The sequence below is a fragment of the Eutrigla gurnardus genome, assembly GCF_963514095.1.
Source record: "Eutrigla gurnardus genome assembly, chromosome: 16".
Taxonomy (NCBI): Eukaryota; Metazoa; Chordata; class Actinopteri; order Perciformes; family Triglidae; genus Eutrigla; species Eutrigla gurnardus.
The window spans coordinates 2,054,808-2,078,603 of NC_139927.1; the positions used below are offsets into that span (position 1 = coordinate 2,054,808).

Below are 23,796 nucleotides of genomic sequence, written 5' to 3' on the forward strand. Positions count from 1 at the left end.
TGGGAGGAAGCCAGAGAACCCTGAGAGAACCCACACTTACACAGGGAGAACATGCAAACGCCACACAGAAGGAACCTGGGGCCGACCCGGGAATCAAACCCAGGACCCTCTTGCTTTTAGGGCGACAGTGCTACCCACTACACCACCGTGCAGCCCTGTCAACTGTCGTATCTGCATATTCCAAACAACATTAAAGATGGTCATGCATAAATAAATATAATAATGATCAGTACCTCAATGTATGCCTGTGTATCTATTTATTCTTTTACTAGATATGTATTTTTTTCTTAACTCATAATTTTTAGTAACTTCACTGCTTTCTTTTGGATTTGTGTGATGTCAGTGTTGTGTTTCTGTGTCTCGTCTTGTATGTTGACACCAAGCACCATGTTGGAAATAAGTGTCATCACTTTAACATGTTATCCTTTGGATTATGTTTCTGTCTCTTAAATCCAAAATAAAATCAATCAGTCAATCAATGAAGGAGAGACTGGAACGATACAACAGAATCATCGTTCTGTATTTTATCGTAAACATTATGATCACACATCATTCAGATCTGTATTGAACACAACAGCATATCTTATTGGCTGGTTTCGCACTGTCCCTAATCTCGCCCAATTAGAGGTGCGCGGGGGCGGGGCTTGAAACTGGACGCTCGGTTTTGTGGCGGCGGAGGGAGGGAGGGGAGGAGGGGGAAGAGCCGACTGTTGTTGTGTGTCGCTGCTGAGGAAGGAGGACGGAGAAAGTACTGCCGAGCGACACAACAGACCGGAAAGTTCTACAACAACACAACCAGGTCAGTCCGCGTGCTGTAGACTCGGACTCCGCGACGGCCTGGTGTCGCGCCGGGTTGCGTGTCCCCGGCAGATATGTGCCTGTCAGGCGGGCTCACGCACGCCGGGGAGGAAGCTGGCTAGCTAACGGTTAGCCGCGGCACGGCGCCGGGACGAGCCGTGTGTCGGGTGTTTAGCCGGCCGTGAAAGAGAGACGAGCCGTATAGCCGTCTGTCTCTCTGACCCTCTCATGGTGGAAACAGCCTCCTCCGGGTTTCTGGACTAGAGACGACCCCCCAGCAGGCGGCTAGCAGGCGAACCGGCTAGCCCGCAAACTTAGCTAGCAAGTAGCAACAGGATCGGAGACACGGTTTCCCTGTTGGTACCTCAGAGACCGGTTTGGTGGTTTGTCTATTAGCTGGACTGACTGAGTCTAGTGTACTATATAGTGTAGTAGTAGTAGTATATAGTGTAGCATGGGACAGTATGGTACTTTTAACAACTCTTCCCAGCAGCAATCGCTGCAACCGACATCAAGGCATCAGGGTCCACCAGACCACTGCAGACCGACTTCAGGGTCCACCAGACCACTGCAGACCGACTTCAGGGTCCACCAGACCACTGCAGACTGACATCAGGGTCCACCAGACAACTGCAGACCGACTTCAGTGTCCACCAGACCACTGCAGACCGACATCAGGGTCCACCAGACCACTGCAGACCGACATCAGGGTCCACCAGACCACTGCAGACCGACTTCAGGGTCCACCAGACCACTGCAGACATACTTCAGGGTCCACCAGACCACTGCAGACTAACATCAGGGTCCACCAGACCACTGCAGACATACTTCAGGGTCCACCAGACCACTGCAGACTGACTTCAGGGTCCACCAGACCACTGCAGACATACTTCAGGGTCCACCAGACCACTGCAGACTAACATCAGGGTCCACCAGACCACTGCAGACATACTTCAGGGTCCACCAGACCACTGCAGACCGACTTCAGGGTCCACCAGACCACTGCAGACCGACATCAGGGTCCACCAGACCACTGCAGACCGACTTCAGTGTCCACCAGACCACTGCAGACCGACTTCAGGGTCCACCAGACCACTGCAGACATACTTCAGGGTCCACCAGACCACTGCAGACTAACATCAGGGTCCACCAGACCACTGCAGACATACTTCAGGGTCCACCAGACCACTGCAGACTGACTTCAGGGTCCACCAGACCACTGCAGACTAACATCAGGGTCCACCAGACCACTGCAGACATACTTCAGGGTCCACCAGACCACTGCAGACTGACTTCAGGGTCCTCCAGACCACTGCAGACTAACATCAGGGTCCACCAGACCACTGCAGACCGACATCATCTAAGGTTTTGTCAACCCGTCTCATCGTGGAGGAGCTGGATCCCTGTTTAGGTCATTTTTTATGGTCTTTTATGGTCCACTGTTTATTCTGGACTGTGTTACGGGTCCCAGGTGGAGGTGGTGGAACCTGCTCGGGTCTATAGAGGAATAAGTCAGGACCAGCATTGGTGTTGCTGTCTGAAATGCAGCAACACTGAATGGTACAGACCAGATCAGTTGCTTTAAGTCGCCAACTTTACATTTAAAATCACCTTAAATGCAACATTTTGTTGTTTCTCAGGAATGGACCTGTTGTGGCTCTCGGGGCTCTGAAATGGCGCTCTTTTGTTAGAGGACATACAGCAACAGCTGTGTGTGTGTGTGTGTGTGTGTGTGTGTGTGTGTGTGTGTGTGTGTGTGTGTGTGTGTGTGTGTGTCAGCCTGTAATTGCACTATTTCTGGAATGCTGTTTGAATTCTGTGACTTAAACACGCTGAACAAAGGCTGAACCTGCTCTGTCATGGAAGAGGTTGAAATGCTTTGCATGTTCTTTGCATGTTCTTTCATGGTCTGGTCTTGCCGTTGGCCTCAGAATCCACGAGGGACGCGGGGCTTCACGGAGCCCCAGAAGGAAGACAAAAAACCCCTGGTTGTGTTCCTCAGATCCAGCCGGCACCCCTCCACGGTAAAAACCAAGTCGTGGTGGAGACGTAGAATATCAAGCCGGATTTTAAAATGATCAGAAAGAAGAGACTCACACACTGCTGCTGTTTTTAAAACTTCATTGAGATCTTTTTTATTGTCTTTTATGATCTTCACTGAACAACGATTTGATTTGTTTCTTAACATGTTAAATGATTCCAGGAAGTCTTTCTGCAATTTAAGCAGAATTTGATGATTGTGATAATAATAACCATTTTGACAGGATAATGGTGACATGTAATCCAGTCCAATATCCAGTGAGGGCCCCGGCCCCCACGATGACTTTACTAGTAAATCATCAGCTTGTGGCAAATTTTGGTTTCTGATGCTGAGAAAGGTGTGTGTGTGTGCGCGTGCGCAGTATTTTTGTTCTCTCACGGTTCAGCGTTAGAAAAACAGGATATGGCATCTCACACCCTCCCAAACTGTTTTTTCACGTTGTGGTTTTTTACCTGTCGGTGGTTTACAGGTTGCCTGGGGGGGCAGTCTTTCTTTTCTGCTTGTTCAGCACCACTAGGCTGCCACGACGTCAGGAAGATACAATAAGAAAAGAATGCATAGAGAAAGTCACAGCCCTTTGCTGTTCGTGGTCAGAGAAACGGTGAGACGGATGTTGGGTTTGTTGCTTTGAGACACCCGAGGACCAGAGGATCCACTTCGCTGCAACGAGCCACCGATCACGTTTGTTCTAGAGCTGTCAATGCTCCTCTAATACTATTCAGATTGCATTCCATATTTGTTTCAATATTCAAATTATATTTGAATATTTAATGCTCAAATTCCGCCTATTATGAATATTGACTACACTACACAAGGGTTGGGCGGTATGCCGGTATTATACCGTGTGACGGTATAAAAGTGTCTACCGGTAGAGATTTTGCAATACCGTTTATACCGGAGAAAGCGCAGATGTCTGTGGCATAGCTCTGAGTGACTGTAATTACACCCCCTCGACACACGGGGCACTGCAGGCATTGCAGCAGACTGCTTGCGTGGTTGCATGAGCACGACGAAGAAGAAACAGCTTTACCTGAGTAATAACAATCATGGCGGAGGCGGAGAGTGAACGTCACGAGGAAACGGAGGCAGCGCGACCCAGCCATGACGAAGAGGAGGAACTCGTTCCGAAAAAGGCCGCTACGTCTGCAAAGAGTGTCGCGTGACTGTTGCTGCTGCAGGTGGAAACACCGGTAACCTCTTCCACCACTTAAAGATAAAACATGCGAAGCAGTATTATGAGTCTTTCACCAAAGGCACCCCGTATGACAATAAATCACATCGATGGAGGGAGATAACGGAGGCCATCACGACGCATACTTTTTCTCATTTGTTATTTTTATTTCTTATTAAGATGGAGCTCTGTGTTTACATTCGCACACTATAGCTTAAGTTAAAGCTGGAGTTCAAATGTTTACCAGACATTTGCACATTCTTTGTGGCTTATTATTTATTATATTATTATACTTTTTTAAAATAATGTTATGCTGCTGTGAGCAAATAAAAATTTAAGGAAAATGGTCAAATGCGACAGTATGGTTATTTTTAAGCCATTAATTGAATTTACAGGGAAAAACCATACCGTGATATATACCGTTACCGTGATATGAAATTATTCATACCGTGATATAAGATTTTGCTCATACCGCCCAACCCTACACTACACAGGCTTATACACCGCCAATGCCATTATCAGCAATGTGGATGTTCTGCCTGTCCACTAGAGGGCGTTCCAAAAGCATGACCAATAAACATGTTAAATCACCAACAGGTGACAGCTTTCTAGATAAGTAATAATTAAGAAAGCAACCATGTAGAGGACCTCATAGAGGACTGGATAGAGGACCATGTAGAGGACACAATAGAGGACCATGTAGAGGACTACAGGGACGACCTCATAGAGGACTGGATAGAGGACTACAGGGAGAACCTCAGAGGACAGGATAGATGACCATGTAGAGGACCTCATAGAGGACTGGATAGAGGACCATGTAGAGGACTACAGGGAGGACCTCATAGAGGACTGGATAGACGACCATGTAGAGGACTACAGGGAGGACCTCATAGAGGACTGGATAGACGACCATGTAGAGGACTACAGGGAGGACTGGATAGAGGACTACAGGGAGAACCTCAGAGGACAGGATAGAGGACTACAGGGAGAACCTCAGAGGACAGGATAGATGACCATGTAGAGGACTGGATAGAGGACCATGTAGAGGACTACAGGAGGACCACATAGAGGACCATGTAGAGGACTACAGGGAGGACCTCATAGAGGACTGGATAGACGACCATGTAGAGGACTACAGGGAGGACCTCATAGAGGACTGCATATTGAGCTCATCTATCAAAAATAAAAACACTTTAGGACACTACTCAGGTCTCAACGTAGATAAATAATTGTATTTTACCAAATTAATAATAGATAAAAGTTCACTAACACACTTTAATCGGTGACTCTGAAGCAGCAGCTGCCTCGCCACTATCTGGTGTGTGTGTGGGGGGGGGGTCTCACAGTGGCGGTCTGATACCCAGCAGCCATTGCAGCACTGAGTGGGATTCCAGGCGTAGAAATTCCTCCTACGTCTCCGCTCAATGCCACTTCTGTTCTGCCGAGCCGGCATGTCGACAGCAGACACAAAGGGAACCATGTCTGTGTGAAACCAGTGTCACCAGTGAGAATGTGAGACCTCCACCACCAGCTGGGTGGAAGCTCCCACGCTAGGCTAACAGGAGCTAGCTCCACCCACAGCAGTCCTCACTATGAAGGCAACAAGAGCCAAGGGGGGAATCTCTGTCTTTAGTGGCTGAGAGGGGCCGTTGTACTTGTTGTTCTGGACCACATGACCCAGATCCAGCTGTGAAGGTACCCAGATGAAGAGGGTACAAGATGCTGACATCATCGTTCACAGCTCGGAGAGAAGGTCTCCAGGTGATTTCAGGTCATACCAACACGGAGCCGTGCACAGGGGTGTTCTTTTTACCGAAACTACACTTTTTATGTTCCTGTGAACGCCGGCTCTGATTGGTCCAGCAGACGATACTGGACCTTCACAGGCCTTTGGTTTCTGATGTAGTGGCTCGACTGAGTCCGAGACCGAGTGCACTCCCTCAGTTAGTCCCTGTAACGGGGTTCGCCGAGTCACCTCGAGTCCCCATGCTGGGACGTTGTTTACAAATGGAGGAGCCTATGTAGTCCTCTATATCCCTCTATATTGTCCTATGTGGTCTTCTATACGGTCCTCTATGCAGTCCTCTACATGGTCCTCTATGTAGTCCTCTACATGGTCATCTATGTAGTCCTCTATGTGGGTTTTCTCTCCTCCCTGCCTCACAGCAGCCCCCCCCCCAGCCTGTGTCCATATTAGGGCATAACCCAGTCAGCCTCCCCTGGAGCTGAGCTACCCCCCTGCTGTCACTTCAGTCAGGCAGCCTGAGGGAGACCCAGCTCCCCATAACCCAGTTTACTTTCTGATTCAGGACCAGTAGTGGTCCTTAACCAGAGCAGAGTAGGACCGCGTTAGAGACCCCGATCCACTTTAGTTTTCCAGGTCCGATACCGATGTGACTCAGATATCAGAGCTGTTTTTGCATTAAAATGAAATGTATTTGTACGGCAGGTGAATTCGTAGGCTGTAAAAAATGAAATAATAGTGCAAGAACTGTGTGGAGGAATAAATATAGACACAAATTTATTTTCATCAAGTAACAAATGGCCAGAGGTCTGCTTGTGTTGGACGTGGAATAGTGGTGAGGGGTTGCTATGGTAACCATGTAGATTAAGAAATCAGTAGCGAGTACCAGTTACCAGGGCTCCAGACTGCGACCAAATGGTCGCATTTTGCGACTTAAATCTGTGACAGTGCGAGTACATTTTTAATCTACTCGCGCATGCGCGACCAGTAAATTTGCTGGGTTTTTTTGGGGGTTTTTTTATGGACAATGGCGGCGAAGCGGACTATCAGCTCGTACTTTCTACCCAGTTGTGTTAAACATAATGGGCCCTAGTTTCGTAGACCAGGCGCAGTCAGCTTTCAGCGCACCTGCGCCGCGCCGACGGGGTGTGTCCGCCTGGACTTTGCAAGTTTCGTGCACCGCGCAGGCTCGTGCAGGCACACCTCCCGTCTCGCCCACCGGCGCAAGTGGGAAAGAGGGAGGAGAAGAAGGCGTGAGTGGGAGACGAGGAGGAGACGAGGCGTGGGCTGGGATTAATACAGCCGATTCAGATCTTCACCAATCAAATGAGCTCCTCTCCTCTCCTTTAATGCGTTAGGGGAGGTTCAGTGCAAGATCCGTCTTTTTACAACCCGATGACAGAAGCAGCGCCGCCACGCGCTGTGCGCGCGTATCATAATAATAACAATGCCCATATTATAAAAAACAGGAGAGAGAGAGGGAGATGTTTTGGTCCGAGAGGCTGAGTTTCCGTTACGCGTGCCATCCGCCTTTGATCTGCCGTCAGATGTGACGGGACAATCTATATAGATATAAATTCACGTGTTGATTCAATGAGTTGCATTAAATAGTGTTTGTTGTGATTATTTATTGCATTTAAATGTGCCTGGAACTGTGGAAACCTGCCTGTGAGGTCTCGGTGACGTGTGCGGGGTGGGGGGGGATTTAATTCCTCCTAAAGACAAGAAGAAGACGACATAGTCGGGGACAGACAGTTCAAATGAAAGGTATTAAGACGGACGCACTGAAGGTCTTTTCCCTTTTAAAATCTTGAATTTTATAAAAAAAGAGCCTGAACGTGACCGTTAACGGACAATGAATCACTTTTTTGTGTCCGGAGGACACAAACGTCGAGAATGAGTCCGACTCAGACTGTGAGGAGACGGTCGTGGCGAAAAAAGCCTGTTTAACTGGTTAATGTTGTTAAAACTGTTGCACAATAAAATATGAATTTATAAGATTGTAGTTTCTGCATTTATTGTCAAAGCATTTATCAGTAATACAGTGAAAATTATAGGAAAACTTTGCAAGTCGATTTCGGTGTGCGCTCCTAAATTTTCTGCTTGCGCCCCTAAAATTTTAAGTTAGAGGCCACTGTGCTCCTAGTGAAAAATGTTAGTCTGGAGCCCTGGTAACATTTACATTTAGGACATTTAGCAGATGCTTTTGTCCAAAGCGACTTACAATAAGTACATTTGTCAAAAGAAGTAAACAAAGAAACCACAACGAATCATTGCTGATAAAGTAAGAGCTGGTCTAGAGAGGACCGGCTACTTCCGGTTTTCGTGTTTTTTGGCCCACAATACAGATTAGCGCCGCCTGTTGTTTTGGAGACATTACATCTTGCGCAAGCGCGGAACGTATGGCGTCGGCTGTAATTCCGTAGGTGTGAACCGCCCATGTCGTTGTTCGAGTCGGCTATATTAAGTAGCCCGACTTCATTTACCGACGCGAGTCAGGCAGTTCTTCCGGTGTGGACTCGCCTTTACAGTCGGTCTGTGGCCAAAATCCAAATCTACACCGTGAAACTTCTTCGTTCTTAATATCCTCATGTTTTCAGAACTCTCTGGGTTCTTCGTGGTCTCACATACAGAGATGTGTATTCTACTCTGCAGGCTTGTTAGTGTTCACAGATTACAGCAGACCAAAGGCCGGCTCTACATTCCTCACAGGGCCCCGTCTGTGAGGGGATTCGGTTTTTAGGTGTGAAAGCTCACCGATCCTACCACGTACTTGTTTAATCCTAACCGCTATTAATCACATGGGTATTGAAATCAAGTAACAAGGTGATAACACCTATATGGGGATTAGTGGGCCATTTTCTGTTGCTTCATGGTGTAAAACTTTATCCATGTGGAGATTGACCTTAACACCGAACCTGAACTTTAAATTATCAGATTAAATGCCAGCTGCCACCCCCAAAAACCACTTAGGCAGTCTGCTACGGTCTGTTTCAATGTGTCTTTTACTCCGTTGTTTAAAAGTCTTAGTGAATATATAATTAGTCCCAAAGCCGTAGAGGAACAACCATGGAACAACAAGACCCTTTTTAATATCGTGATCACAGACCTGTACATAAGAAGGGGCCGTCATCATGGTGACGTCACCCATCGGTTTGTGGACTTCCTTTTTGAAGCCATCTTGGATTTTGAACCATATTTGGACTGTGGAGGAGTGACCTGTGAATGTGACCGAATCGAACCGGTTAGAGGTTGACCCGCACTGCCTTTGAGCCACAGCTGCTTAGTTCTGGATGTGAATTAGTTAGAATCAGCAGATCGGACTTTTAACAAGGTGGAATTGGCCAAGAAAAGTGTGATCGTAAGTTGTGGATCTAAAGCTAATCTAAGTGGCATGTTTCCGATAAACAGCTGACGCACTGCTTAAGGGCCTGGGAGGATCAACCACTTCTTTACTTCCGCTGTCAGGTGGCCTCTAATTAGATGATTCTTTGTTTGTGATGACTTGTTCTAATGAGGTTGAGCACAGAGAATGTGGAGTACCCAACTGGTCCGGACCGACATGTACCACCCCTGAAGGGAGGAGGAGGGTGCTGAGGCCTGTCTGCCTTTCCTAATCAGCTGACCTATCACCAGGCTTGTTTGATGGACAAACTCATTAACAGACACCTCGAGTGAGAGGAAGTAACCTGGAACCAGATTCCTTCCTCTGCCGGTCCGGTTCAGCCGGCTTGGAAGCCGTCACTCTGCAGCCAAGAAGCATTCCAGTTCCGTGTTGCACTGATTTGCGTGAGAGGCGTTATTCTGTGTGTGCAACATGAATGTGTATTTAAAGTGGGTCATATCAAGAGCCGAACAGTAAAATACATTTTAAATTTGATGCCTTCTTGACCGAGAAATGGCAGTCCGGTAGCGAGTGGACCAGACTGGATGGCGGTCCGGCAGCGAATGGACCGGGCTGGCCAGCGGTCCATCAGCAAACTTACCGGTCCGGTAGCGAGCAGGCCGGGACAGCGGTCCCACAGCGAGCAGGCCGGGAAGGCAGTCCGGCAGCAAGCAGGGCCTGGTCTGTGGTCTGGCAGCGAGTGGACCAGGCTGGTCGGCGGTCCGGCAGCAAACTTACCGGGCCGGCAGCGAGTGGAGCGGGCTGGTCGGCGGTCGGGCAGCGATTGGACAGGGCTGGTCGGCGGTCCGTCGGCGTTGAATGTTCAAAATGTACAGCATCACGTTGTGTCTTTGATATCTTGCAGTCAGAGAGTGAAGTTACCTGGTGGAAATAAAACCTGTGTTTCTGGCATTGTTAAGTACTCAGCGGTACTCAGGGGTACTCAGGGGTACTCAGGGGTACTCGGCGGTACTCATCAGTACTCAGCGGTACATGAAGCTTTTAAACCTGCACGTTAACATATTTCCCATTGTGAAGCAGCAATCAGCTGCTGCTCCCCTTGGTCGCGTTTCTCTTCTTCCTTTCTGGCATTCGCCGGCCGAGTCGACGTGTTTCCTGTTCAGCTGAGTATCGTTTGATGGATGAAACTGTTCGTATGTGTTGTTCTTTTGAAGTGTGTGTGTGTGTGTGTGTGTGTGTGTGTGTGTGTGTGTGTGTGTGTGTGTGTGTGTGTGTGTGTGTGTGCTCAGCGTGTTTCTACCAGTCCTGGTCTAGCTGTGAGCTCTGGGGGGGCTGGGGAGCCTGTCTGTCTTTAATGAAGGATGGTCAGAGACAAGTTCAGGGCGAGAACAATTAAGTATTATGATAAGTATTATTATTCTCATGGTAGTCCTGTGTACTGGCTCAGAACAAACCAGTATTATTACGATGGTGGTCCTGCGGGGTCACTGGAACATTCCATACTGGCTCTGGATGGATGTTTCCTGAAAAACATGTTTTATCTCCCGTCTGACTCCACCTCCTGCCGGGATGATCGACAGATTTACTGAGTGCTAAACTGTCTGACTCACCAGATCGCTGCCTGGCTAACTGCCTGGCTAACTGTCTGGCTAACTGTTGTGTAGATGTGTGGATGGACTGGTGACGTCGACAGACGTGAAAACCCCGAAAGGAATCTGTTGAAGTGAAAGAGGAAGCAGGAAGAGAAAGTGAGCTGATGAAGAAGTGGATGTGCAGAGAGAAGTTGGATTTCACACTAGAGAAGTGTGTGTGTGTGTGTGTGTGTGTGTGTGTGTGTGTGTGTGTGTGTGTGTGTGTGTGTGTGTGTGTGTGTGTGTGTGTGTCAAACAAACATGCTAAAGGGTCATTCCGTGTCATTTCATCAAATGCCTCCCACCTGACCATCTCAGAATGTCCTGAAAAAATTGAAGTACAAAGACACACTTGTTAATAGGACAAATCCAAAATATTAGGTCTCTACTGTCAACGGTTTTCTCATGAAACATGAAGAGTATTTTAGACTGTTTTTGGTATCATGCTCTGAAAAGCCATTTTTAAACAGCAATACCTGGAAAACTATCTCACCTGTGGCCTTCAAATTTTCTACAGTGTATATCTGTTACTAATAGCCTCCAGACATGGAATATCAGGGGTGTAGCTCAATGATAACCTAGGATGGTAGGTACTTAAAATGTGGCTTGTTGAAATAAAGTAGTACATTTGAAGAGTGGCTGAGCTCCCAATTTTGCAGATAAAAGACTTCTATCACTTCTGCCTCTATCTCTGGTGTTAGCTTTAACATTCTACAAAATATGGTCTCTCTTAGATTATTTGTTTCACAGATATTAAGGCTCAAAAATGGAAGTAAACACATCTTTGCCCAACTTCAACAAGTATCCGGTCCAAACTGAAAGATCATATTCTTGTTAAAATCATATAAAAAAATCGGGAGGGTGTTTTGCCTCAATTTGTCGCAGTGATTTTTTAAAATCCTGATATTGGTGGGGTTTTTGTGGCTGGTTTTGGTACTGCATGTCCTAATAGCCTACCAGTAAACATCACAGGAGGGCTATTCAATTGTGTTTTTTACCATTTACCAAAGACTTACATGTGACTAAATGCTACTGATAAATTTAGCCTTACGAAAACATTAAAATGTAGCACAGTTGTAGTTACAGAGGCAATAAGTCCTTGAATGTGAGTTAAACATGCTGAAAGCAGCTTTTAATGTCTTAAACCATGAACAAACATAGCATAATATTGAAGACTGTACTTTTGTGACTGACATGTGCAATGTGGGACATTGCACATGTCTTCTCTTCTTGGCCAGTAGAAACTCTTGGCAGGGCCATGTGGGTGCATGAACTGAACCAGTACATCTTCATCTGAAACATCTCTGATACTTCCTATCCACCATTTCTGATCATAACTCACATATTGTCTCATAGTGAGCATAGAGACAAACTGTTATTCAATATCAAACTTTGGAGACTTTTGTACTGTAATGTAAAATCTTTATGCTCAAATTAAGATTATTATTTGATTTGATTGTGTAATTTATATACTTAAAGTATGACAAAAAGTACAGTCTTCAATATTATGCTATGTTTGTTCATGGTTTAAGACATTAAAAGCTGCTTTCAGCATGTTTAACTCACATTCAAAGACTTATTGCCTCTGTAACTACAACTGTGCTACATTTTAATGTTTTCGTGAGGCTAAATTTATCAGTAGCATTTAGTCACATGTAAGTCTTTGGTAAATGGTAAAAAACACATTTGAATTGCCCTGCTGTGATGTTTACAAGTAGGCTGTTAGGACATGCAGTACCAAAACCGGCCACAAAAACCCCACCAATATCAGGATTTTAAAGGAGTCATAACCTGGTTTTATACGTATCCAGCCCCCCTTGGATCGCTTTGGATCAATTCGTAAAACTTATTAGAAAAAAAAAAAAAAAATTTAATCAAACATTGAGCTTGTTCTGACCCTTTTTCGTACCGCGATTTTATCACGCGAGATTACGCGCGAGGTTTTGACTGGTCCGGATGTGCATTGTATAATATGTAATGAGGCGCGCGTTGATTCGCCGCAGGAAGGACAGAGCCGGGGGGGCTTGCCTGCATGCAGACTCCAAAACATAATGGCGGCGCTTCGGCGATTTCAGGTAGCGGACGGGGCGGGGTTGGGTGGTGAAAGAGGGGTGGGCTTATGCAAGTAGCCGCCACGGTGACGTCACCGAAGGCGCAGAATCAAAATCTCGTGCTTTAGGAATGCACACCCTTGTGTGCTATTCCTGTTCGGAAAAAGAGCAGAAGCGAAAAAACGGCGCCACTTTCAAACTCCAGCCTTTCAGGCAAGTTTCAACTGAGGTCAAACACAGATATGCATGTTTTAACAAGAGAAATTGCGATTTCCTGGTGATGACTCCTTTAAAAAATCACTGCGACAAAATGAGGCAAAACACCCTCCCGATTTTTTAATATGATTTTAAAAAGAATATGATCTTTCAAAAAAAGTAAGTTTGGACCTGATACTTGTTGTCAGTTTTTTGGAATATGACTCTGAATTTGGGCAAAGATGTGTTAACTTCCATTTTTGAGCCTTAATATCTGTGAAACTAATAATCTGAGAGAAACCATATTTTGTAGAATGTTAAAGCTAACACCAGAGATAGTGGCAGAAGTGATAGAAGTCTTTTATCTGCAAAGATGGGAGCTCAGCCACTCTTCAAATGTACTACTTTATTTCAACAAGCCACATTTTAAGTACCTACCATACTAAGTTATCATTGAGCTACACCCCCGATATTTCATGTCTGGAGGCTATTAGTAACAGGTATACACTGTAGAAAATTTGAAGGTCACAGGTGAGATAGTTTTACAGATATTGCTGTTTAAAAATGGCTTTTCAGAGCATGAAGCCAAAAACCGTCTAAACTACTCTTTATTCAATGATGTTTCATGAGAAAACTGTTGACAGTAGAGACCTAATATTTTGGATTTGTCCTATTAACAAGTGTGTCTTTGTACTTGAATTTTTCAGGACATTCTGAGATGGTCAGGTGGGAAGATTTTCAGAAATTTGATGAAATGACACGGACTGACCCTAAAGCCATCTTTCATTAGCAGCCCCAGTGTCCCCAGTGTCTCTAGTGTTTCCAGTGTCCTCAGTGTCTCCAGTGTTTCTAGTGTCCCCAGCCCAGGGGACTTGGCATCCCAGTCGTCTCCACCACGTCACTTCAGCTGTGAGGCTGTCTGGTGTAACACTCCTCTGTGATTGGCTGTGTTGCAGCTGCTTTGATTGGACTTTCTGCCCCTCCCTCCCTGCCAAAAAGCCCAGTATGTTCTGATTGGTCGACCTCTCGGCATGTTCGTCAGGCCCCGCCCCCTCATTGGAACCAGACACCAGCTGTTGTAGATGAAACGTCTCCTCCACGCTCGGCTCCTCCCTGACCAGCTCTGTTGGAGGGGGCGGGGCTAGCGAGCGTCCTCGCTGGTGGACCAACATTGATATTAACAGAAACTCCTTCTTTTCTTTCATTTCAGAGACGAAGAGAAGCAACCCGAGGTGGTCCACTAGAGAAGGTGATACGGCACACACACACACACACACACACAATTATTTAGAGGGTTTGTAATCTGCCCACTCAGCACATTCCTCACTGAAACATGCGTACGTGCCCTTTAATGTGACCTGATAGTAAACACTGCAGGAAAGAGAAAAGGCCAAGTTTCCACATGTCCAGTCCCACCGTAGATACGGGTTGTGGACGGGTCAGGGAGCCTGGACGGGTCAGGGATTCTGGAAGGGTCAGGGATCCTGGATGGGTCAGGGATTCTGGATGGGTCAGGGATCCTGGATGGGTCAGGGATTCTGGACGGGTCAGGGAGCCTGGACGGGTCAGGGAGCCAAGAAGGGTCAGGGATTCTGGAAGGGTCAGTGATCCTGGATGGGTAAGGGATTCTGGAAGGGTTAGGGATCCTGGATGGGTCAGGGAGCCAAGAAGTGCCAGGGATTCTGGAAGGGTCAGAGATCCTGGATGGGTCAGGGATTCTGGAAGGGTTAGGGATCCTGGATGGGTCAGGGAGCCAAGAAGGGCCAGGGATTCTGGAAGGGTCAGAGATTCTGGATGGGTCAGGGATCCTGGATGGGTCAGAGATTCTGGAAGGGTCAGGGAATCTAGACGGGCCAGGGACATTGTTGTTGTATAAGATAAACAACTAGTTATACAGGAAACACAAATAAACCATTTTATTATTTTATTTCTCCTTTATTGATGCAGGGAGACCTTCAGATTCATCATCGTCTTATTTAATATTTCATAGTTTTTCAGTAGGAGAAGATGCAGCACATCTCAATCCAGCTTAAATGTGAAGCAGCACTGCCCCCTGCTGGTCTGACCCTGTATTTAAACAGCAGGTCCTTCTAGATCAGGGGTCTCAAACTCAACTGACCTGTGGGCCGCTGGAGGTAGAGTCTGGGTGAGGCTGGGCCGCATCAAGTTTTCCACAAAAAAGGGGACCAATGTAAGTGGGTGCGGCTTATATTCAGGCGAAAATTACGGTACAAGTGACCAACGTTGCTAATTTGTGTTGTTGTGTCACGAGCCTGAGCTATGGTAGCCCACAAGTGTTAAAAAATACAAAAGGCACAGGGCAAGGACTCACGCAGAAAATGTGAAGAAAAAAACGTGCGGGCCGCACAAACACCAAGCTTTGATGTCAGGTAGGGGGCCGCAAAATATCATTCTGGGGGCCGCAATTGGCCCCCGGGCCGCAAGTTTGAGACCCCTGTTCTAGATGGATCAAAGCTCTTACCTGTAGGATTGGATGCATGGAGGCAGCTGGGGGGTCCTGGAGGCAGCTGCAGGGTTCTGGAGGGAGGGGGTCCTGAGGCAGCTGGAGGGTCCTGGAGGAAGCTGCAGGCTGATGGAGGGTTTGTGGGGGTCCTTGAGGGTTCTGGAGGCAGCTGGAGGGTTCTAGAGGCAGCTGGAGGGTACTGGGGGTTCCTGGAGGGTGCTGAAGGGTTTTCGGGGGGGGTCCTAGAGGGTTCTAGAGGCAGTTGGAGGGTTCTGGAGGCTGATGGAGGGTCCTGGAGGCAGTTGGATGCTGGTGGGGGTTCTGGAGGCAGCTAGACGGTTCTGGAGGCAGCTGGAGGGTTCTAGAGACAGTTTGAGGGTTCTGGGGGTCCTGGAGGGTTCTAGAGGCAGCTGCATGCTGAGCAGACAGAAGCAGTGTGATGATCATGTGCAGCGCTGCAGACAGTCTCTCTTTGTTGCCCCCCCACCCTGATGAAGTCTCAGTGAGGAGATTAGACCCCCCCCCCCCTCGTAGCTCCTCTGAACACAAACAATAGAAGCTGTTTTTAAAGTGCAGCTGCAGAAACCCACATCTGGTTAAATCTCTCTCCTCGTGATGAGCTGTGATGTTTCCCTGCAGCAGATTATGCTGCGCCGCCGCCGGCAATAAGACCTTCACGTAGGTCCTGCTGGTCCTGGTGCACAAGGCCTGGTCCAGGACTCAGACTGGGCCCAGCAGGGTTAGAAATACACACAGGAAGACGAGGAAACACTTCAGAGCTCCATTGTTGTGCTGCTCATCTTCGTCGTTGGACAAAACCACATCTGAAGATTATTATCTATATTTTCTGACCAAACAAGCACGAAACTGATTAATATGCAAATCCATCCGCTAGACTAAGAAAACCATCAATAAGCTGATTGTGGGGAAGTTTGATCTTTCTCTAGATAATCATAACTATCGTCCTTATGTTCCCTGTGTAGGAGTGAAGAATAGAGCATGTTGAAATGTATTGATCCTTTATTGATTCATCATCTTATTTAAAGAGGAAGAACTTTGATCCTCTCTGTGATGCAGACACACGTTTCAGTGCCATGTTTTCATGAAACCGTCTTAGGTCTGGTGTGTGCTGGTCTGTGTGCTTGTGTGTGCTGGTCTGTGTGCTGGTCTGTGTGTGTGCTGGTCTGTGTGCTGGTCTGGATGCTGGTCTGTGTGTGTGCTGGTCTGGGTGCTGGTCTGTGTGTGTGCTGGTCTGGGTGCTGGTCTGGGTGATGGTCCCTGTTTCACTGCTGCTGTACTCCACCAGGTCTGCTGGGATGGGTAACCTGCTCAAAGTCCTAACGCGGGACATAGAGAACTATCCACACTTTTTCCTGGACTTTGAAAGTAAGTGAGAGGAGCGATGGCTGGTGATGGGGGTGTGTCCTCTCTGTTGGCAGGTTGCCATGACGACGGCGCTGTTCGCTCTCTCCTCCGCCGCTTCCTTTCACCACCTCGTTTCCTCTTCCTTCAGATAACCAACCGGTGACTTTCTAACATCACACATGCTTCTCTCTCTCTCTCTTCCTCCTCCTCTCTCTCCCACTCTCTCCTCTCCCTCTCTATCTCTCTCGTCCCCCTCTTTCTCTCTTTCTCTTGCCTCCCTCTCTCTCTCCTCTCCCTCTCTCTGTCTCTTCCCTCCTCTTCTCTCTCCCCCTCGCTCGCTGTCTCTCTCTCTTCCCTCCCTCTATCCTCCCTCCCTCTCTCTCTCTCCTCCCCCTCCCTCTCTCTCCCTCCTCCCCCTCCCTCTCTCTCTCCTCCCCCTCCCTCTCTCTCTCTCTCTTGCTCCTGTCTCTCCTACAGAAACCAGATGGGGAACCTGTTAAAGGTGCTCACTTGCACTGAGCTTGAACAGGGTCCAAACTTTTTCCTTGACTTTGAAAGTGAGCAGCCCCCCCCCCCCCCCCCCCCCCCCTTAAAACCTGATCCATGTCTGATCAGAGGTCAGCCTATTCAACTGTGGTCATTTAAATATTTATTCATACGTCATGATTTATTTCCTTGCCCAGAAAAATGGAGCTGACCTTTGACCTTTGAGTCATTTTTCTGCATGCTGCTGTGTTCACACTTCTAACACGACTCATCTGACACACTAACACATGACTGTTATGATATGTTATGATTGTATCACCATGTTGTCGTGTATTTAACTGGTTCAACAGCACGCAGGAAGTGATGTCACACACACAGTGTTAATGTCACTGATGCTGCACAGTTAGAGGACCAGATGTTAAAATATGTCCTGAACACAGAAGCAAACCGCTAATATGAGAGAGATTCTGCAGAATAATGTAAATAAGTGATTTCATTGGCGACCACACACACACACGCACACACACACACACACACACACACGGCGTGCTGCCTTGGAACGTGACTCGTTTGAGCATCGTCGTCTCATCTCCATGGAAAAAATGCTGTTGGCTTTGATTCATCACGCCGAGTGTTTTTGCCTTCATCCATCATCGTCACAGTGAACAAACTTTGATGACTTCCTGTTTAGATCACATGACCATGCCCCCCACATCATGATTACTGTCACTGATTTAATTCAAGCCTTTTCACATCAAGTCCTTATGTAAAGTTAAATTTAAGATGCATTTCAGATCTGCTAAAAGTACAAATCACTCGCATGTTGACTCTTGATGTGAAAAGGTTAAGTGTGTGTGTTGTGTGTGTGTGTGTGTGTGTGTGTGTGTGCAGGCGTGCACACATTTACACGTGTTTGTGTGTGTTAGATGCACAGCCGACGGAGGGGGAGTGTGAGGTCTGGAACCAGGTGAACTCGGTCCTGCAGGACTCTGAGAACATCCTGTCCGGCCTGCAGGCCTACAAAGGAGCCGGCCAGGAGATCAGAGATGTAAGACACGCACACACAATAACAACGACAACACAACAATACAGACAATACAAACATCTCCACATGGAAGATCTGGATCGTAAGCAGCTCCTCCACACTCCAAATATGGTCATTGGCATCACCATGACGACGTCCTCCCATAGAAGCGTGAGATGGTGATGTGGATGTTTGTTTCCAGGCGATCCAGAACCCCGGAGACTTCCGGCTGCAGGAGCGAGCCTGGAACGCTGTCTGCCCGCTGGTCATCAGACTCAAGTCCTTCTACAGCTTCTCTCTCAGACTCGGTGAGGTCACAGCGGCACGGCGGCGGGTCATTAGCGGCGTCAGCTCCGTAAACGTGCTAAAGTTAAATAAAGGTCAAGTAGTGTTGCAACTCAGCTGGACTTTAAAACTCTAGTTGTTATCATTTGAAGGGTCGGTACGTGTTCTGGAAATCCTTGAAAACACTTGAATTTTAGTGTGGTGGTTCAAGGTTTGAAAAGTGCTTGAATTTGACTTTGGAAAAGGTGTAGGAACCCTGTATTTTACAAGAAAGTCGACCTTTGAATGCAGAAGTGAACTGCCTCCCTGTCCCCCCCCCCCCCCCAATAGAGGAGGCCCTCCAGAGTCTGCTGGAGTGTCTAACATGTCCCCCTTTCACGCCGACTCAGCACCTGGAGAGGGAGCAGGCTCTGGCCAAGCAGTTTGCTGAGATCCTCCACTTCACTCTGCGCTTCGATGAGCTGAAGGTCTGAGCTGCTCCTCCACCTGTCCGCCTGTCTGCCTGTCAACCTGTCCACCTGTTCACCTCTCCACCTGTTCACCTGTCCACCTGCAGAAACACATACACGTTGGTGCTGGTCCAAGCTTTCTATGTTCTCTCGTCCTTCAGATGAGGATTCCTGCCATCCAGAACGACTTCAGTTACTACAGAAGAACCATCAGTCGGAACCGGATCAACAACATGAATGTGAGTCTGTCGGTGTCCGGTGCCAGAGGGAGAAACGAACCCCCCGGCTGACATGTTGGTTTGTGTTCCTGCAGCTGGACATCGAGAGTGAAGTGAACAACGAGATGGCCAACAGGATGTCTCTGTTCTACGCCGAAGCCACGCCCATGCTGAAGACGCTCAGCAACGCTACCACCAACTTTGTGACGGAGGTGAGAGCTAACGCCACGAGCTAACACGAGAATACAAGGAGCTAACACCACGAGCTAACATGAGAATATGAGGAGCTAACACCACGAGTTAACATGAGAATATGAGGAGCTAACACCACGAGTTAACATGAGAATATGATGAGCTAACACCACGAGCTAACATGAGAATATGAGGAGCTAACACCACGAGTTAACACGAGAATACGATGAGCTAACACCACGAGTTAACACGAGAATACGATGAGCTAACACCACGAGTTAACATGAGAATACGAGGAGCTAACACCACGAGTTAACATGAGAATATGATGAGCTAACACCACGAGCTAACATGAGAATATGAGGAGCTAACACCACGAGTTAACACGAGAATACGATGAGCTAACACCACGAGTTAACACGAGAATACGATGAGCTAACACCACGAGTTAACATGAGAATACGAGGAGCTAACACCACGAGTTAACATGAGAATACGAGGAGCTAACGCCACAAGTTAACATGAGAATATGATGAGCTAACACCACGAGCTAACATGAGAATACGAGGAGCTAACACCACAAGTTAACACGAGAATACGAGGAGCTAACACCACGAGTTAACATGAGAATATGAGGAGCTAACACCACGAGCTAACACGAGAATACGAGGAGCTAACACCACGAGTTAACATGAGAATACGAGGAGCTAACACCACAAGCTAACACGAGAATACGAGGAGCTAACACCACGAGTTAACATGAGAATACGAGGAGCTAACACCACGAGTTAACATGAGAATACGAGGAGCTAACACCACAAGTTAACACGAGAATACGAGGAGCTAACACCACGAGTTAACATGAGAATATGAGGAGCTAACACCACAAGCTAACACGAGAATACGAGGAGCTAACACCACGAGTTAACATGAGAATACGAGGAGCTAACACCACGAGGAGCTAACCGTGGCGCTGCGGCTTAAACAATGTCCAATATAAAAAGTGCTGAGTCATGAAGGTGTTTTGTGTGCAGAACAAGACCCTCCCCCTGGAGAACACCACCGACTGTCTCAGCACCATGGCCAGCGTCTGTAAAGTCATGCTGGAGACGCCGTGAGTCTGATGCTGCTTCTCTCGCTCTCCTTCCCATCAACCAGCGTGACATCACACATCCTATGTGTCGCCATGACGACGCTCACACCAAACACATTTTAAACAAACACTGCTTTCAATAGCCTGCTTTTATGCATTCATGTATGGAATGTTTGTGAGTTTGATGTGTCCTGTGAGCCCCTGATCGAGGACCAGGTCCCACCTATGAGACCAAGTCCGGGTCCTTCCTGCTCCGGTGTCTCAACTCGTCCTCCGTCTCTGCGTTCAGGGAATACTCGAGTCGCTTCAGCAGCGAGGAGACGTTGCTGTTCTGCATGAGGGTGATGGTGGGCGTCATCATCCTGTACGACCATGTGCATCCCAACGGGGCCTTCAACAAGTCCTCCAAGATCGACGTAAGACTCACACCTGCTGTAAGCTGCCAGCGGACCCTGTGATGCAGCTCTGTTTGTGATGCAGCTCTGTTTCTCCCCAGATGAAAGGCTGCATCAAGGTCCTGAAGGACCAGCCGGCGGACAACGTGGAAGGTCTCCTGAACGCCCTCAAGTAGGTTCCTGGGGGGATGGGGCTAATGCCAGAAACCTCATTGAATGTTTTCTACATTCTGACCGGGAAGTTATTCCACTTCCTTAAAGGGACGTTATCAGCTCTTTGTTCCCCCCGCAAGGAACCTCAATGTTGTTCCCTACGGTCTCTTTGTTGTTCACTAATGTTCACGTCGTCGTTCCCTAACATTCACTTCTATATCATAGCCGTCTATGTCATTGCTCCCTAACTTTCTCATCTACATTGATGTTCCCTAACGTTCACTTCTACGTCGTAGTCGTCTACGTCGTTTACACCGTTGTTCCCTAACATTCACTTCTACGTCTACGTCTTCTACGCCGTTGTTCCCTAACGTTCTCGCCGTTGTTCCCTAACGTTCACTTCTACGTCTACGTCGTCTACGCCGTTGTTCCCTAACGTTCACTTCTACGTCTACGTCGTCTACGCCGTTGTTCCCTAACATTCACTTCTACGTCTACGCTGTTGTTCCCTAACAATCTCGACGTTGTTGCCTAACGTTCACTTCTACGTCTACGTCGTCTACGCTGTTGTTCCCTAACGTTCTCGCCGTTGTTCCCTAACGTTCACTTCTGCGTCGTCTACGCCGTTGTTCCCTAACATTCACTTCTACGTCTACGCCGTTGTTCCCTAACGTTCTCGACGTTGTTGCCTAACGTTCACTTCTACGTCTACGTCGTCTACGCCGTTGTTCCCTAACGTCCGTTTCTCCTCAGATTCACCACGAAGCACCTGAATGACGAGTCGACTCCGAAGAACATCCGGACGATGCTGCAGTGATGTTTTTATATGAACCTTATGAATAAGATGTATATGTTTACATTATTTAAAAAGCCTCGATGTTAATACTTGTGTGTATTTTCCTTCTGAGCCGTCTGAGCTCACTGACGGAAACCCGGCAGCCTTAAAGCTTCATCATCTTCTCCATCTCTGATCTGACAATGAATCCGTTTGTGTACAGCTTTTAGTCCACTTCTACTTTTTCAAGCTAAATAAATAGTTTTTTTAAATTGTGGCAAATGTTCTCTTTGGTGTCACTGTGACGATGTCGCCTCTAAAACAAGTCTTTCTGCCTTGACCCTTTAAAGAACGAGATCTAACGAGAAACCAATCAAGGTTGCAATGGACGAGTGTGATTGAGTGAATATTGGAAGCCGATCGGGGATGGATTTGGTGTTTTCTGTTTTTATACTCAGCGTTTGTGTTTTTCTCTTCAGACTCCGATGTTGAAATAATTCCACTGTGAACATGAAACTCACATCCACTCAGATTCAGGATGTCCAGGTTTTTCTTTGATGAATCCAATCAACCAAAACTTTTAATTGTTTGAAAAGATTTCCTTTGTGGCTTTTGTATTAAAAAGAAAATGTATTTCTCTAAAGGAAACACAGAAGAAACACTTCAACTTTGAATAAATATGTGAACAAGTTTTACAAAAAAGTGTTATTAAATCAATTTTTTCTCTTTAATTAATTCTCCGCTGCCTGACCATAATATGTTCTTGTTTCAGTTGCATCACACTGCGAGAAATTTGCCTCAAATTGGTGACTCATTCACATTTAGTGGAGCTTCACTTTTACTCTGAAGGCCGAGAAACTTCCTTCCTCTGATCCAGATCTCAACAAGAACAGCATGGATCAAACACAACATAGATATACATAGAGATACATATTATATATACATTTCTGTTTTGATCCTGTTGTGTTGAGTAATATATCTGTGTGTGCGTGTGCATGTTTTTTCTACGTGACGATGAAAAGTGTACATATGATGCTGATGTTTCATATCTGAGATGGTTGAAGAGGAATCGTCATGATTGATTACACAAAGCTTCGCTCTTGTCCCAGCGAATGCACTGTGTTGTTTTGAATACTGAGACAAAAAAAAAAGCTTAATATTTTTGTTCCATAAGAAGCTTTGTGTTGATGTGGACCCGAAAATAAAGGAGGAACATTTCTATTACAACTGTGTTTCTGCTGCTTTTCGTCTTGTAACACGTGAGGCTCAGGATTCAGGTCTTTAGCTGAAGGAACACAAGTACAAGTACTCGATGTAGAAACCTCAAAATATTTATTCACTTGGAAAATGGTCCTCATTTATATAGCGCTTTTATCCAAAGTGCTTAATAGGAATGACTGACATTCACCCATTCATACACACATTCACCCACCACATTCACACACCGACGGCGGAGTCAACCACGCAATGCCCTCCTTCATTATTCAACATAGTTTCAAATAATTAAACCTTAAATCTTTACATTTGAGAAGCTGGGGCAATAACTTTTCCATCTATAGTTCTGATTCTAGTTCTACAGATCTAGTTCTGAATCTAGTCCTGCTGATCTAGTTCTGAGTCTAGTCCTGGATTGTAGTTTTGATGTCTTCCTGTCATGGCCGATGACTCACTTCGTACCTGGTGCGTGTGAACCAGACCCAGTCCAGATCTGGACCTCAAACAGTGGTGAACCTGAGATTGAAAGAAATATTCCTTTGTAACTTCTGTTAGTTCTACGCTTTGCTTTTAAAAATACTAAAAAGCTCCTCTCAGGAGTTTAGCAAAAAGAAATAAAATATTTCCAACTGGGTCACAAGCTGCACAAAATCTGTGACTTTCTTGCAGAATCAGTGGTTTTAAACCTACATGAGTCCTGAATCT

General features: G+C 46.8%; 1 protein-coding gene across 3 annotated transcripts; it reads left to right on the forward strand.

The window, feature by feature from the left end:
• The first annotated feature begins 689 nt into the window (after positions 1-689).
• On the forward strand, positions 690-23,051 carry fam49a (family with sequence similarity 49 member A). Of its 3 annotated transcripts, none has more exons than XM_084031023.1 (12): positions 690-799; positions 14,188-14,226; positions 17,284-17,363; positions 18,219-18,340; positions 18,519-18,624; positions 18,932-19,068; positions 19,212-19,289; positions 19,364-19,480; positions 20,495-20,574; positions 20,843-20,969; positions 21,050-21,120; positions 21,855-23,051. In XM_084031023.1, the coding sequence occupies exons 3-12, from the start codon at positions 17,291-17,293 to the stop codon at positions 21,916-21,918; spliced, it is 975 nt and encodes a 324-aa protein (XP_083887149.1). In that variant the 5' UTR covers positions 690-799; positions 14,188-14,226; positions 17,284-17,290; the 3' UTR covers positions 21,919-23,051. The 3 variants fall into 3 exon arrangements, with proteins under 3 accessions (XP_083887149.1, XP_083887150.1, XP_083887151.1); XM_084031024.1 differs by lacking the exon at positions 17,284-17,363 and adding an exon at positions 16,748-16,827 and having other exon boundaries at positions 21,855-23,049; XM_084031025.1 differs by lacking the exons at positions 690-799; positions 14,188-14,226; positions 17,284-17,363 and adding an exon at positions 16,748-16,827 and having other exon boundaries at positions 21,855-23,050.
• The last annotated feature ends 745 nt before the right edge of the window (positions 23,052-23,796 follow it).